Genomic DNA, 17151 nt, shown 5'->3' on the forward strand with positions numbered 1-17151 from the left:
CTGGATTTGTCGCCAGTCGCTTTCTTGAAAAATAGTCTCTAAGGGGGTCTGAAAAGTCACTAAATATAGCAACAAAGTCGCTAAGTTGGCAACACTGCTTCGCCGGCTTTTACAAATGGCGTGTGTTGTTGTTGTTTAGAGTACTATGTCACATCCTGTTTAGCATTCAATTCAATCAGTAACCAGGCTTTTTTCAGGGACGAAAAAAGTCCCGACAAAAGTCCGCCCCGGTTGGCTCATATTCAAATTAGGGGCGTTTTGGCGAGTGAGACCCGCCTCATTCCGGGTATTGGGCGGTAGTGGAAACAGCCCTTTAGATCATCTCACAAACACACGCTACTTTGACCCATATTGTTCTACATTTATCCTTTTTTCCAGATCCCTCCACCCAGCATCAACTTCACTCTGCCATCACCTATACTGGGCATGCCCTGTGTCCCCATATTTGACCCCCCCTGGGTGCCCCAGAACACAGGCAGCGTCCAGGACCCGATCAATGAAGACCAGTCTGTAAGTCTGAGCCCCTGTTCAAGTGGATGCCTAATACATGTATGCATATATTCACCACTATAACTTTTGCAACAAACACTTTCAGAAAAATGCTATAACATTGAAGTTTATGCACATACTTTTCAATCACTTTAATATGTAGTTATTAGGTTTGATGTAAATCATAATAATGCACCTGTCGATGTGACATCACAAACAAACTGAGTTGGGTAGTCGGGTTGCTTTAGAGTCAATGTGAATTACAGGGTCAGTAAAAAACAAACATATTTGTCACTTACCTATACTTGTATCTATCAATGCAGATTGCCGCAATTTAATTCATCCAGATTTTGAGATATTTACATTATTCAGACTAGTGGGGAGACAATATTGCTGTTATTGTGCATAGATTTAGCTTTTTTTATGGCTATGATTGATTCCTGCGAAGATTTGCATGCAAAATATTGCATGATCAAAATTTTTGTTCTGATAATGGATAAATATTAATCAAGTCAAATGGGCTACCTCAATACAGCTAAACATGAATAGATTAAAGGTGCATAGAAGCTAATAATATCTAAATATATGATCAATTATGACATCATCAGTTATTAACATCATATTGTCTTGAGTGTATTTGAAACTAATGATTTAGATCCTAATGTAGCCACGATCATTTTTTCAGAGGTAATAATTAAAGTGAGAAGTGGTCACAATATTTATTGAGATAGATAGATAGATAGATAGGACCGGAGTTCTTCTGCAACCGCTGTCAGTGCCCCCTGGTGGAATTAAGTTAATGGCCAAATCATACAATCATGTACATAGATATCTTTCTTTCTTACGAAAGGCTAGATGACTCGAGGCGGAGTCACCAGCGTCCCTATATGGCGGCCATCTTGCCACAGGCATCTCGCCCACTCATCAAAGTTTACGGTGCATGTAGCATTTAAATAACCATAGATTGCTTAATTTTAAACCAATTTTCAAATGGTTTGGTTTGTTATAAATCTCCAAGTTGTAGTTATGTTCTTGCATACTCAAGAATAATTTTAACCATGGACTTTCATAAATAAACAGTAAGCAGACAGGTAGAGCAATAGCTATAGGCCTACACACACAAGGTAGTTATATTAAATCATTTATATATAAAACATTTAATCATTCCATGTTTGGATATATTTGTTAGGTGTTTGCTGTTTCATGTTTCTTGACCTTACTTACCTTAGTAGAAAAAATATTTATCTGTAAAGTTTTATAGCATTTGCTGGACATTTTCAGCCCAAAGGGTCTAAAAGGGTAGTAAATGTTAAATCTAACACTACACAAAAACTAAAAATGCATCAAAATCAATTTTGTTCTTAATTTTTGACATATCCAAGGCTGTGATAAAAACCAACCAACCCCAGCCAAAAATGATTTATTATATGGAAAATAACTAAAAAAATGTGTGTTTTTTCTTTGAAAAACAGTGACATTGTGCAATCAAATTGGCATTTAAAGGGTTAAAATCCTCAAAACGTTTAAACATTTGGTAGTTTTGAGCAGGGCCGAAGTTGTTTAATAGGTTTATGCAGAAAAAAGTAGAAAAAATATTAATCTGTAAAGTTTTTATAGCGTTTTTTTGGAAGTGGACATTTTCAGCCTGAAGGGTCTGAAAGGGAAGTAAATTTAAGTGGGCCTAGAGGGTTAATATACTGTTTAAAGTTTAATTAAATTTTTTTTTTTTTAAATTGATCATGTTTTTTACGTTAAATCTCGACCTGAAAAAGTAACTAAAGCTGTGAGCTAAATATAGTGGAGTAAAAAGTACAGTATTTGCCTCTAAATGTAGTGGAGTAGAAGTATAAAGTTACATAAAATGGAAATGCTCAAGTAAAGTACAAATACCTCAAAATTGTTCTTAGGTTCAGAACTGGAGTAAATGTACTTCCACCACTGCAAATATACAACATAGGTCTAGTCGTTTTTAGACATTATAATGTGGAAATGTTACATATTTTACATCACTTATTAGACTATAAACTGTCAGCATGATTAGATACAACCTTGGTAAGTGAAAAAACATGTTTTCTAATTAAGGTGATTTGACCCTTTAAATCCCTTAACTTGTAAAAAAAAAAAAAAAAAAAAAAAAAAAAAATTGGGTATCTTATTTTGACACTCATTTTGAGTCCTGCTTACCCCACAACGTACCAAAATGCACTAGACTGCTTTAAAACACATTTGTTATTGCTATGTAAGTGTAATGTGGACACCTGCACCAAGAAATCTGCTAATTAAAGAAAACCATATATAGCATGTAATACATTTTCAAGGTAGAATGATAATTTTTAAGTTGTAAAAACAGATTTCTTGGTGTTTCCTTTTACTTTCTTGTCTTTTTTGTGAAAAAGCATGATTTATCAAAATATGTTGAATAGATTTTGATGACGACCTGCGAGCACCTGTTCTATAATTTATCTATCGACTGTCTTTGTTTTTAGTTCTCCACATTAATTCAGTCAGTCCATACCATAGTAAGTTGGTATTTCTGTCCGGATGTTTGTGCTGATGCATCTTGTTACCTCAGATCATTAATGACAGGAGGGAAAAGTTTCTGCATTGAGTGTTTTTAGGAGCTGTAGGGTCTCCATCATGGATCAGAAGCTGGGGGGCAGTTTTCATGGGTCATCTCAGATAGTTGCATCTTGATCAGTGATAAACACCACACTCGAAAAGTGTTCTAGCACTTGCTCTGATTGTGAGAAAAAATTTTAAAAAATAACAGCATGCATCGGACATTCAGACATTTTGTGTGTGTCGTGCTGTTGATGCATGGTCATTGGATGAGAATGACTTTGCTGTGTATGTTTTTCATATCATGCGTTCAGCCTATTTGGATATGTATGTGTATGAGCACTCGTGCGAATGCTGTGAGGCATTTACTGTACACAAGATACAGTAAATTCTCCAAATTCCAGTCGTCTATTTGCCACAATTTGCCATAATTTGCCATAATTGAAATCTTTCCTATTCAATACTTCAACAGTGTTCTTCATGATGCTCGGGGTAGCATTAGAGCATGACATCAATGTGCTGGAGGAGAGTTACTGTATTAATGTGTTGTCCAGTCATTTTACATTACAAAATGCTCCTCAGATGTTACCGTGAGCCTAGAATAGCTGTGCACACACTTTCCTAAAAAGATTAAAACTGTATTAATTTGTGCACTCCCTCATTCTGAACCTTCTGTATGTCTGCACCCGCTGTTCTACCTCCGTGCTGTCTGATCCAACGCCCACTCCTCCATGCCACCCTCTCCAGAAATCCTTCTCGGCGCGGGCGGTGTCGCGCTCCCACCAGCGGGCCGAGCACATCCTGAAGAACCTGCAGCAGGAGGAGGAGAAGCGGCGTCTGGGCCGCGAGGCCAGCATCATCACGGCCATCCCCGTGGCTCAGGAGGCCTGCTACGAGCCCACGTGCAGCCCCCCGCCCGAGCAGGAGGAAGAAGGTGGGGCTACCAAGGAAATATCATGCAGAAATTAGGGCTGGGCGATATGGACCAAAAGTCATATCCGATATATTTACACTGAATATCGATATACGATATGTATCCTGATATTTTTATCGCTAAGTGAGAGCAAATGTTCAGTCAAAGTCAAAGCCAAATATGACATGTCACAAGTAGTTTTATTGAAACCGTTTATTTAAGTGAATACACAGTAATTACTGAATAACAACAAGAGCACCTTTTTTTCAAATCAAAGTTCCATAAAGTGCACATTTCAATAAAAAAAGATCTTATATCGATATATTTTTTATGTCGATATATCGCCCAGCCCTACATATTAGTGGTACACTTTAAAATAATCCAACGTATCGAAACATTCCAAGGAATTAAACTTGTTAAATACATCTTACAAGTTGCTTCTTGCTCTGTTTGGTTTGAAAAGTTGAGAAGGAGGTAGGGCTGGGCGATATGAACCAAAAGTCATATCCCGATATATTAAGACTGAATATCTATATACGAGATATATCCCGATATTTTTATTGCAAAGTGAGAGCAATAAAAATATCGGGATATATCTCGATTAGTAGACTTACAGTAGAAGATCTCTCACAATTAAAGACTGGACTCTAGATTTTATGTGGGTGCCTTAAAGGAAAATTGACATAAGGTAATTGTCTCCATATGGCATCAGCATAGGGCTGGGCGATATGGACCAAAAGTCATATCCCGATATATTTAGGCCAGTCAAAGCCAAATATGACATATCACAAGTAGTTTTATTGAAACTGTTTATTTAAGTGAACATAAATACTCTTTTCAACAACAGAAGTACCTTTTTAAAAAAATCAAAGCTCCATAAAGTGCACATTTAAATTAAAAGATATCTTAAATAAAAATAGCCTATGAAATAAAATAGACCAATCTTTGTCCGAAATAAATATATTTATATGAGAAAAGAATAAGAAACACCACAAAATTACTAAATATGACAAACCCAAGTAAGGGCAGCATTTATATATAAAGAAAGAAAAAAATTTAACTATATTGATATATGCGATATGGTCTAATTCCATATCATATTATCAAATATATCGATATATTTTTTTATATCGATATATCGCCCAGCCCTAGGAGAAATGCAAAAGTTTGCTGACAGCGCCCTAATAGCATGTTGTTTTTCCTCTGTCTGCACCGGTCGTGTCGGGCATTGATCCCGCCAGCAGAAGAAGTGGTGAACCTGGCATCCCGCCGTCTGTCCGTCAGCCCGTCCTGCGCCTCCAGCAACTCCCACAGGAACTACTCCTTCCGTCGGGGATCTGTGTGGTCTGTGCGCTCACTGGCCAGCGCTGAAGGTATGAAAATATCCTGGAAGCTCTCCTCACGTTGTGCTGTATTTCTTTCCTTCCGTCTCTGTCTCCCTGTCCTGTTCACCTCTGTCATATTATATCTGTGTTTTATACGTTTTGGACGGGTTGATGGCAAATTTCGTTGTTCTAGTGCTTGTTACTCTGTGCAATGACAATGAAGGAATCTGAACCTGAATAAAGGTATTTCAATGTGATGAAAAAAACTGATCCCGTTGAATCACTATCGCGAGAAACTTTGCTTAGTATCTCAAAATAATATATATTTTTAAATGTTAATAAAAAAATGTCTTAGTTTCTCAAATAGTGACTTAATATCTTAAAAATGACTGTATTTTTTAAAAACCCATCAAAATAATGAGTTAGTATCTCGAAATAATAAACTTTGTCAAAATAATTACTTAGTTTCTCTGAATAATGACTTAATATCTCAAAGTAATTACTTAATATCTCAAAAATAATGTTTTAGTATCTCAAAATAATGCCTTTATATCTTGATATAATGATTTAGTTTATCTGAATAATGACAATATTTCAAAATAATTGGACACTTTCTCAAAATAATGACTTAGTTTCTCTGAATAATGACTAAGTATTAAAATAATGTCTTTATATCTTGAAATTTAGACTTAGTTTTTCTGAATACTGACTTAATATCTCAATATATTTACCATTGTATCTTGAATAATAATAATGAGAAACGTTCTTAGTATTTTTTCAAGATAAGCATCATGAAGTTGTATACAGTAGCAGGCAACACATTTCTCATTATTTAGAGAAACTAAGTTATTATTCTAAAAAGGCATTATGACTTATAGGGCTTCATGTCAATCAAAGCTTTTTTTAAAATTTTTTATAAAACTTGACCTTTTCTTCCTCTGTTTCTGCAAGATGAGGAAAACACAACAGAACACACTCCCACTCACCACATGTTACAGCCGCCCCAAGCCGTCTTCCCAGCATGCATCTGTGCTGCAGTCCTCCCGATCGTGCACCTGATGGAGGACGGCGAGGTGCGAGAGGACGGTGTGGCCGGTATGTGTTATTGTCTTCAGGTTCAGTGTTGTGATAAAAAAAAAAGATTTTCCAATATTATGTAATTTGCAAAATTTGGTAACACTTTACAATAACCATCATTTATAAATGGTAAACAGATTTATTAGTGTTTAATCATCATTTATAAACCGTATATAGGCCATTTAGAATGGAAAATATATCATTTATTAATGTTTAACTAACTAAATCATTTATAAATGGCAAATAGATGGTATATTAATGTAAGCTTAACCATTAACAAACAATTAAATTATAATTAATTGTTTATTGATAGTTTAAGTTGCACTCATTATAACATTTTAACACCATATTAAGTATGTTAATGGTTTTGAAATGATTCATTAACCTTTTAGAAATTGGTTGAAAACATTTAAAGATTAAATATGTATAGCACTTTGTAAATGGTTAATAATTGGTTTATAAACCATCTATAAACATCACTTAGATGGTTATTGTAAAGTGTTACCGATTTTTTTTTTTTTTTTTTTTTTAGCTTTTGTCTATTGCTCAAATACTATTTATGCAAGGACAAATATTCTCTTCAATGTGTCCAGTGAGTGCTGTCGCCCAACAAATCCTGTGGAACTGCCTGATTGAAGATCCGGCTCTGGTTCTGCGCCACTTCCTGGAAAAACTAACAGTGAGCAACCGACAGGTAGGTGAACAAACCACAGACTGGATATAAATAATGGACGTAGTCACTGTGACGCCACCTGTTGGTTTGTGTACTGCAGTTTTTTGAAACCGGGAGAGACCACACTGCAAAAAAAAAAAGTTTGGTCAACTCAAAATTTCAAGGCAACAAACTTCGATAAAATTTTAAGTTGGACAATTAAACTAAATATTTTAAGTTTTGTTTTTGAGTTTGCTCAACTCTGAATTCTGATTTTTGTCAACTCAACTGTAAGTTGTACGAACTTATAATTTTACATTGTAATAACTTTTAATCCTTACTTAACTAACTAACTAGCTAGCTAACTTCTGCAATGTGCTGAACTGGCACGATTGTAACGCTGCTATGAAATGTCAGCTAATGTTGCGACCACAATTTTGAGTTAACATTGATACGCTAATGGCTACTCTACGCAGTACCAACTCGGAAAGTTGCCTTTCACGCATTCCACAACAAAGAACTAAGAGTTATCAGAACTATTGTCCCTTGTTGTGAACCAACTTAAAGATAAAAGTAACAACAACTCACAAACTTTTTTTTTGAGCAGACAACTGGCTTCCTTCCTTTCTTACATTATTGCCCTAAAAGTCAATAATTTATCTTTCCAAGTTTTATCAACTTAAATCACTGTTTTAGGCCAAAAAATACAAGTTGGCTTTTTTGCAGTGCATATTTGGACTCGGGAGGAACGAGGATGAGTGTATCTAAAAATAAACTGTTAACACTAAAACAAATGTACATTACTTACTGGAAAAAATTAACCGCCCACTCCTTGGAGTGTCTTTTAGCACAACCGAACGCTGAAAAAGACATTTTTAACCCATTTAGGCCTAAAAAGCCTGTAAAAAATGCCTGTAAAACCTCTGCGATTTTTAAAATAACCCTCTAAAACCTGAAGTTTTTCTGGAAATTCAACAGAAGTGTCAACGCTTCCTACTAAATAATCGATTTTTCAGCCTCTGTAGCAGATAGAAATGAAATTCAAAAAGTATTTGAGAGCTTATACCTGAGTTTATTTGTCCAAACCTTCAATAAAGTTTTATCAACGTGTTGCATTACGACACTCCCACATGTATTCTGATGCATTTATTGGCCAAGAGACCGAAAATAGGTGGAAAAAACTACAAATACTACAAAACGACGTATCCGCTTTCCCAGCTTCAATGGTAGAATAACAGCAACAGCGCCCCCGTTTTAATGGTAGAAATGCAGCAATGCTTTCCCGCCTTAGACATACACAGTGCCGGGACATGCTTTGTTTGGTTAGCGACGCCCAAAATCACACGATTCTTTATCATATTTTTGTTTTTCTAAATTTGACATTTATTTACACGATTAACATCATATTGTCTTGAAGAATATTTGAGACTAGTGATTGAGATCCTAATGTTACCACGAGAATTTTTTCTGAGGTAATAAATCAGGTGCGAAGTTGACTCATTTTGTATTGTGATAGATAGGGCCGGAGAATTCCGTCAGCTCCCCCTGTTGGAATTTTCGATGGATTGCAGGCTGAAAGCCCTTCTGGGTTTGCCTCACTGCTGAGACCTGGAGGTTACCGCCTGGAACAAATGCAGCTACAGATCAAAAATAAATGTGCACCTGAAGTCTTTGCAGTTCTTAACAGAAAGGCTCAAAATGTAAACAGTCTCAATCTTTGTGTTGTTTTGCCAGGATGAGCTGATGTACATGCTGAGGAAGCTCCTGCTCAACATCGGAGACCTGCCGGCCCAAACCTCTCACATCCTCTTCAACTACCTGGTGAAGATAGAATACTTTCCCTATTACTATATCTTTTTGATATTCTTTATACCATCAATTCTCTCAATCTGTTTTCCCTCTCCCAGGTGGGGCTGATCATGTATTTCGTGCGGACTCCGTGTGAGTGGGGAATGGACGCCATCTCCGCCACGCTCACCTTCCTGTGGGAGGTGGTGGGCTACGTGGAGGGGCTCTTCTTCAAGGACCTTAAACAGACCATGAAGAAGGAGCAGTGTGAGGTCAAGCTGCTGGTCACCGCCTCCATGCCAGGTGATTTGTTCACAATCCCATTCAATTCACAAATCTTTTATTTTTTTCAACTCCTCTTTATTGTTATTTTTTTCCTTTCGTTCACATGCAAAAATAAAAAAATACATGTTAATTTATGCTTCAAATCAACACGAAAGAACAGAATGATAGTAGAAAAATAAAAGCAATTTAAAAAAAACAACAAAAACATAGGTGGAGTCAAATAGCAAAACAATAATAATAAGGTTTACAAGTAAAAGAAAGTGATTTAAATAGTAATAATACAACTTGGAGGATGTCAAGTGTTCTAAAATTTACAGTTGTTAATTTTTCATGGGATTATATTTGGTATAATGGTCCATAAATGGCTGCCATATTGTGTAAAAGGTATTTATCCCACCTCTCAGGGTTACTTTTATTTATTTTAACTGCAAATGTTTCATTATATCCTTCATTAAAGCTTGATAGCCTGGAGGATTTTTTTGTTTCCAGTTCAGCAGAATTATTCTTCAACCCTAAACATTGCAAGAACTGGGTCTGTTTTAATATGTTTCTGGAAACATGACAAATCATTTAATCAAGATGTCAGTAACATGTGAAATGTAGTAAAATCTTTTCTTGCTGACGCAGGAACCAAAACACTGGTGGTGCACGGGCAGAACGAATGTGACATCCCAACACAGCTCCCAGTCCATGAAGACACCCAGTTTGAAGCCCTGCTGAAGGTAAGAACAGCAGCAGGGCTGGCTACTTCACCACATTTAGCTGCCAGCTTTAGTTACTTTTCAGGGCTTTTCAGGTTTATATCAGTTTAAAATGATTATTATTATTAAATTAAACCACATAAAAGTATATTAAGTAGTCAAAGTCACAGTAAAATGCTGCTTATGATCAACAATACTTTTAAATACCCATATATATACTATATATAGGACGAGTTCTAGAGATTGATGTAAAAAACTAATATTTTGGTAATATTTTACAATTTTATTTCATATTCAGTGAAAAGGAACACTTTAATCTATATATATTTGGATGGAAGAATTTTATTTATTTCATCACCGAGCTTTATTATGAAGCCCAGATTTACCCCCCAAAAATCGTATTTTATTTTTATATATATATATATATATATATATATATCTATATAGATATAGATATAGATATATATACAGGGGAGTTACAAAGATATAACAATGTCAAATAATATTTACAAATGTATTTATTTTTTCTTGAGAATATTTTGTATTTCACAGATATTTATATATCTATATATATATATATATATATTAGTATGGTGACAAGTATAATAATTGTATAATACATAATATAGTTTCTGTGTTTAGATGTAAACAGATACAGTGAAGTGAAAAAAATTTCAAAAGTAGTTTTGATTCATCAATGTGTACAGTGCATTGTATTTTGTAAGCTTCTAAGTTTTTAAATAAAAAAAAAAAATGAATGAGAGTTAGTGTCGTGGAGTAAAATTTCAAGCACCTCTGCACATAATTAAACACTATAACCACCCATATACCCTTTTCTTACTCAGTGATCAAGGAGTGTAATATTACATGTAAGAAATATTAATTTAACTGAACTTAAGGAAGATATTCATGATCTTTTTCCCCACAATCAGGAATGCCTGGAATTCTTCAACATTCCCGAGGCCCGATCAGCACATTACTTCCTCATGGACAAACGATGGAACCTCATCCATTATAGCAAGGTACATGCATTCATTTTATCTTGGTTTAAATCCTGACGGAGGTATATTTTGAGGCATGGTGCAGCTCAGCTCAACATTTTCTGTCTACTCTCATCCAGACATACGTAAGAGACATCTACCCGTTCCGGAGATCCGTGTCCCCACAGCTCAACCTGGTCCACATGCTGCCTGAGAAAGGACAGGAGCTCATCCAGAAACAGGTACGGAAGATTCAACACAACAGCCTTTAGTGTGCAGCTGTGCGTCATTGCGTGACTGGACGTCCTGCTTAAATTTATTGCCGCAATTTCAAAATCCATTCATGACATGGATGTGTCTTTGGCATCAACACTTTGACACATATTTGTGGAAATGGAAGAAGATGCTTTAAGGTTGAATTTCCACGATTTAGCAAGTAAAAGCCACAAAGTGGATTAAACCTGAATATTTCACTGATCCTGGATGAATTTGGCCGCTACTTAGTTTCGTAAAGGCAGCAGCGCATAATTTACCATGGAGATGTGTTCTGTGATTTATTATTTTTCATTTTACAGTACAGTAACAGTTACTTATAAATAATAACGGATAATAGCTGTCGGTCTGTTAACACAATAAAGAAATGTATATATTTCTGAATGACATAGCAGCGTATTGACTTTGCACATAGTACATCATCATCTGCATATGAATTAACAATTAATAACTTTGGCGACTGAGACGCATCAATTAACTTAACTAGCAATGTATCAAGATGATATTTATTATCTTTTAGCTAAATATTCTGGCATTTGTTTATGCATATATTTTGCTTGACTTTGAACACAAGTTTTGTAAGTTATATGATAATAAATATTTAGTGTAAACTGAAAATACCTAGATATTTAAATGCATATTAGTTATTTTCGCTCGCCATTTTTAAATCTCTGTGCGCAATGCATTATGGGTACTGGGGGCGCACGGAGGATACACACATGGATCCTTGGAGTTTGGGCAGAAGAAGGACTCTGTTCTCTGGAGGATCCTGGACATCAGGACAGTCAGAGACAGATGTCTCTGACATAGTATCCTTCAAATCCAGCCGTTTGAGGATCCTTCCTTGACTTTGGGATACAGCTGCAGTGTCTAATGTTTCCTGTTCTCTCTCTAGGTGTTTTCCCGTAAACTAGAGGAAGTGGGTCGGGTCCTGTTCCTCATCTCGCTCACACAACACATGCCAGCTGTGCACAAGCAGTCCCACGTCTCCCTGCTGCAGGAAGACCTCCTCCGCCTGCCCTCCTTCCCACGCACCGCCATCGATGCAGAGTTCTCGCTCTTCAATGAGCAACAAGGTGATACGGACAAAGCTTTCTAGTTAATATAGACCAGGGGTCTCAAACTCGCGTCCCTCGTGACGACATTTTGTGGCCATCAATCATCATATTAATGTGAGTTTTATATGAATGGCTCTTTACTGTGTTGTGTGTGGAAGGTCCCTTTATTGGGCAAGCTGGAGCTTTGTTTCACTTGTTTCTATGACAACGTTAAGAAAAAGAAAGGCAGCTGCTACCGGACCGTTTATTATCTGCCGTGTTGTTGTTGTAGTGCAAATGTTATGTAATGTAATTTTGTGTCTTTTTTAAAATAGTTTTGTCTTTTTTTTGTAATTTTGTCTTTTTTTTTTAGTAATTCTGTGTCTTTTTGGTCATTTTGTGTCTTTTCTATAGTAATTTTGTGTTTATTTTTTATGTCATTTTGTGTCATTTTTTTGGTAATTTTTAGTGTTTTTTCAGTCATTTTGTGTCTTTTTTTAAATTTATTTTTGTGTCCTTTTTTGGTCATTTTGATACTGCCTCCAACGACCCCCAGGTAATTTGAGTTTGAGACACCTGATGTAGACAATATGATTTTATCCCGATAAAATATACAAGCGTATCTTAATAAATTAGAATATGATGATACCTTTTCTGGGCTAAGTCCCTTGACCAAATTCAGTCTTAATGACAACTTTTTCTTGTTTTTCATTTTTCTTAACCTTTTAAATGCCAGTTTGTTTACATGATGCTGCACAGCAATTAAATGTTATAGGAGGAGAACATTAATTATTTGGACACATTGCTTTTAACACAGTGGCAGCAATACCTCACCAGGAAAACTGACTGGATTTGCTCCATAATGTAATGAGAAGATGTCTCCCTCTGGTGGACAATAATAAGAACTACAGTTTAGAAATGATATGCATTTCAATATATTAGAACATGATAGAAAAGTCCATTTCCAGTAGTTCAAGTCAAACAGCCCCAACCAAGTATTGAGTCATATAGATGGACATACTTTTCAGAGGCCAACATTTCCATATTAAACATACTTTTTAAAATTGGTCATTTGTAATATTACATTTTTTGATGCACTGAATTTTAGGTCTTCATTAAATGTGAGTCATAATCATAATTAGAGGAAATTTAATAAATTAAGACATAAAATGTTTCATTATGTGTGTAATGGAGCTAAATAATGTGTTATTTCCACTTTTTGAATTGAATTACTGGTATAAATAAACTTTCTATGATATTCTAATTTATTGAGGTGCACCTGTACAACATATTGCAATTTAAGTGTTTAACCCTCTGGGACCACTATGGACATTTTCAGCCATATTTTGCTTTTGTTTTGACAGTCATTTTGGCTGTGATATTGCAAATGGCATGATTTTTGGAAGGTTTTTTATCTTGATATATTTTGAAATTCAAATTTACATTTTTCTACACTCTGCAAAATGTCCACTTCCAAAAAACAAGAAACAAAAAAAAAAATGCTATAAAAACTTTAGCTTGTTTTTTTCTACATAAACCTCTTAAACAACTTCCATCCTGCTCAAAACTACCAAACATTCAAAGATTTTGAGGATTTTAACCCTTTAAATGCCAGTTTGATTACATGAAGTCACTGTTTGTCCTGAAAAAACCCCCAAAACAGCTAAATATCAGTACTTTGTGTCTATGAATGAATATAATATTGCCATGCAAAATATCGATTTTCTCCCCCTCCCCTCCCAGGCAAGGAACTGTTCGGACTGGACACCCTCCACAAGGTGCTGTGGATCAAGCTGCTGGAGGAGATGTTCCTGGGCATGCCCAGTGAGTACCCGTGGGGCGACGAGATGATGCTCTTCCTCAACGTCTTCAACGGAGCTCTGCTGCTGCACCCCGAGGACAGCTCCCTCCTCAGGCAGTACACCGCCACCGCCATCAACACCGCCGTCCACTTCAACCACCTCTTCTCCCTCAGCGGCTACCAGTGGATCCTGCCCACCATGCTGCAGGTACACACATGCTTTAATATTCGAACCTGGTCTCACAGGAATCCGTGGAATAGCCACGGAATCACTCAAATTTCCGTGAAACTGACACGGATTTGGCTACAATGCAAGTTAATGACAGTCATATCCCGTGGCTATTCCATGGATATTTGTTCCTATTGGTTTGTTCCAAGTCACGTGACTTTCAAGGTCCCGGCGGTCAGAACAAAAAACATGGCGGACAGTTCTCTCATTTTTAGTGAAAAAAATCAATATTTTGACTTAGTTTCTGCAAAAAAATGGATTTTGATCACATTTCTAGCGAGAAATATATGTTTTATTTTCTAAATATTCACTCAGTGAATGTACATAATCACTTTGTATGTTGGAATAGCCACGGGATATGACTGGCATTAACTTGCATTGTAGCCAAATCCGTGTCAGTTTCACGGAAATTTGAGTGATTCCGTGGCTATTCCACGGATTTTGAGTTAAGCAAATCCGTGGCTATTTCACAGATTCCTGTGAGACCAGGTTGAATATTCATAAATTATCTGTAAAGAAACTAAATGTGTCAGATAATTGGAATACAGTAAAAAGTACAATGATTACCCTCCCTGTTACAATAGATGCCACTTTTCCAGGTCTAATGTGTTCTGTTTGTAATCAATACTAATTACTAACAAATAATTCATAAATGTCCACTTGAAAGTAAGACAGGACTGGGAGCAATTTGTGTGATTGTAACCCAAGCCAATCAGTAACTAATTCTTTATGGGCTATAAGTCAATAGCATTTCCATCCACTGTTGCACTTTATGGATTCATCCATTGATCCGCATTGACGAAATATCTTGTAAGCAAGCTTCATGTTTGACCTCAATTCAAACCTGATTTATTTTTTAGTTTAGATTTGAAATTTTGTTTCAAATTTATTCTCATTGTTACTGACCCAAGATCTTCCTCATTTGTCAGTGTTTCGGGACATTTTTGTAAAAAAAAATCAAAAAAAAAATCAATATGTTTAATGAAATTTTAAGATTAAGAGGTAAAAATGAAACACCAAAGTACGGTTTACATTTTGTGCTACCTTTTCGTTTGCAAGTGCCTTCATCATTTCAAGTGTTTATTGTAAAAAAACAACAAAAAAAAGTTATTCGTCCCTGACGCTGAGAAGACAAAAGCCTTCTTCTCCAGGCAGTAAATGTGAAGATCTTCTAGCTGACTTCCTAACAATAGCACTTGCCTTCAGCTGAGGTTTCCCTGTGAAGCAGTGTCTCATGGCGTCCAATCTAAACCCAACCAAATTCCCAAAACTTCTTGGATGAATCTTTTGTTGCAAGTCTTTCTTGTACGTCCAATGTACAGTTGGTGGGGCGACCTCATATTCTCATGCACTGAAACTATAGTTGTTTGTTTCCTTTTTCAGAAAAAGTATTGCTATTTTTTGGTTGCAAGGGGATGGGAAATTGATGGTAAATTTCCAGAAACTTTACCTTGGGAAGTTGAGCTGGGTAATTTTGGAAATATTCAAAATAAGAAAAATCAACAGATTTATTTGTAAGCAGAAGTTTATCAAGTTTTATTATTTTATTGAACAAAAACACAAATGTTGACTTAAGGCACCTTTTTCACAGCAGACATTTTGACTTATCAGAATTACCATTGACACACACATATAAAACAAAACACATTCACACACTATCGTAAAAACCTCACACACACAACTGAAATGCTTTTATACACACAACTAAAATGCTCTTATACCAGGGGTCTCAAACTCGTCACGATATTTTGTGGCCCCCACCTTGATATGAAAGTTTAATGTGAGTTTTATATGAATGGCACTTTACCGTGTTGTGTGTGTGGAAGGTCCCTGTAATTACTTTTTTTGGTAATTTTGTGTTTTTTTTGATAATTTTGTGTCTTTTTTAAGTAATTTATTGTTTTTTCACTCGTTTTGTGTCTTTTTTTGGTCATTTTGTGTCTTTTTTTTTAAAGTAATTTAGTTTTCTTTCTGTCATTTTGTGTCTTTTTTTGGTCATTTTGATACTGCCTCCCCCTAGGTAATTGGAGTTTGAGACCCCTGTTTTATACATACAACTAAAATGTTGTGCTCTCACACACATTATTGCAACGCTCTCATAAATACTATTGGTATAGAAGGTGTGTCAGTGTAAAAGGAAGGCGGCTCGGAAGAGGAACGGCTTTGGAGCGCACGTCGTCCCAGGAGCTCTCCGGTCATTTAACAGAAACTGCTGCGCTACTGAACAACATTTTGGCATCGGCAGAGACCATTTGAACGTTGTCTAATGTCACAGGTTGCTGCTGCTGAAGGCTGGAACAGAGAGAGAGCCGGGCCGACCGCTCCTCTTTTTATGTTATCCCCTAATCAGGCTAAACCAGACACAGCTGTGTCAGAGAGAGAGAGAGCACAGGAATAATAGATTACAAGCAGACACAGATCACAGCCAGTAGGGGGGAAGCATGGGGCAAAAATTAGGAAAATGACTTAAAATATGTGACAATTTTGAAGTCAGGGCTCAGATTAACAGCATGATTTTATTAATTTGTGGTTTAAATGGGAAAATTGTTGTTTAAATTTCACAGCAGACATCTTGACTTGTCGTTGTAGGAAAAGCACATGTGAAATTGATAACATTAATTGTGGAATGCTGCTATCGTGTTAGTAAATGTACAATACTGTAATGTCTGCTGTGAAAAAGGTCTGTGACCCCAAACTAAAGGAATAATCAAAACCTGAATCATTCAGTCAAACTCCAAACTGCTGCTAGAACACAGATTTTTTATCTTCTCCTTTAATCAGTGTGTGTGTGTGTGTGTGTGTGTGTGTGAGTAATCACATCAAAGATCAAAGACAATCAGATCAAAGCAATCAACAGAATTAACTGGCACCTGTTCCGGCAGAGTGACAGCAGAGGTGGACAGACTGGAATTTCTGGCCTCGAACAGAAAGCGTTTTTGGCAAAACCATAATACCTATCATTGATCCGACTTCACTTTGAGTGCCTGAGTTCTTCCTGAACGTATACATATGATTGTTTTTTTTAAGAAAAATGAAAAAATA

General features: G+C 36.1%; 1 protein-coding gene across 1 annotated transcript in view; it reads left to right on the forward strand.

Moving 5' to 3' along the window:
- LOC131962615 (protein unc-80 homolog) overlaps nt 1-17151 on the forward strand; it is a 94986-nt gene that overhangs the window by 57315 nt on the left and 20520 nt on the right. Inside the window, exons 33-44 of the mRNA XM_059327560.1 lie at nt 379-510; nt 3796-3982; nt 5203-5334; nt 6238-6381; nt 6957-7057; nt 8750-8836; nt 8923-9106; nt 9716-9810; nt 10722-10811; nt 10910-11011; nt 11938-12118; nt 13823-14088. Coding sequence (XP_059183543.1) covers nt 379-510; nt 3796-3982; nt 5203-5334; nt 6238-6381; nt 6957-7057; nt 8750-8836; nt 8923-9106; nt 9716-9810; nt 10722-10811; nt 10910-11011; nt 11938-12118; nt 13823-14088 — 1701 coding nt within the window. The remainder of the gene's footprint in view (nt 1-378; nt 511-3795; nt 3983-5202; nt 5335-6237; nt 6382-6956; nt 7058-8749; nt 8837-8922; nt 9107-9715; nt 9811-10721; nt 10812-10909; nt 11012-11937; nt 12119-13822; nt 14089-17151) is intronic.

Source organism: Centropristis striata, chromosome 24 (assembly GCF_030273125.1).
Source record: "Centropristis striata isolate RG_2023a ecotype Rhode Island chromosome 24, C.striata_1.0, whole genome shotgun sequence".
Lineage (NCBI taxonomy): Eukaryota > Metazoa > Chordata > Actinopteri > Perciformes > Serranidae > Centropristis > Centropristis striata.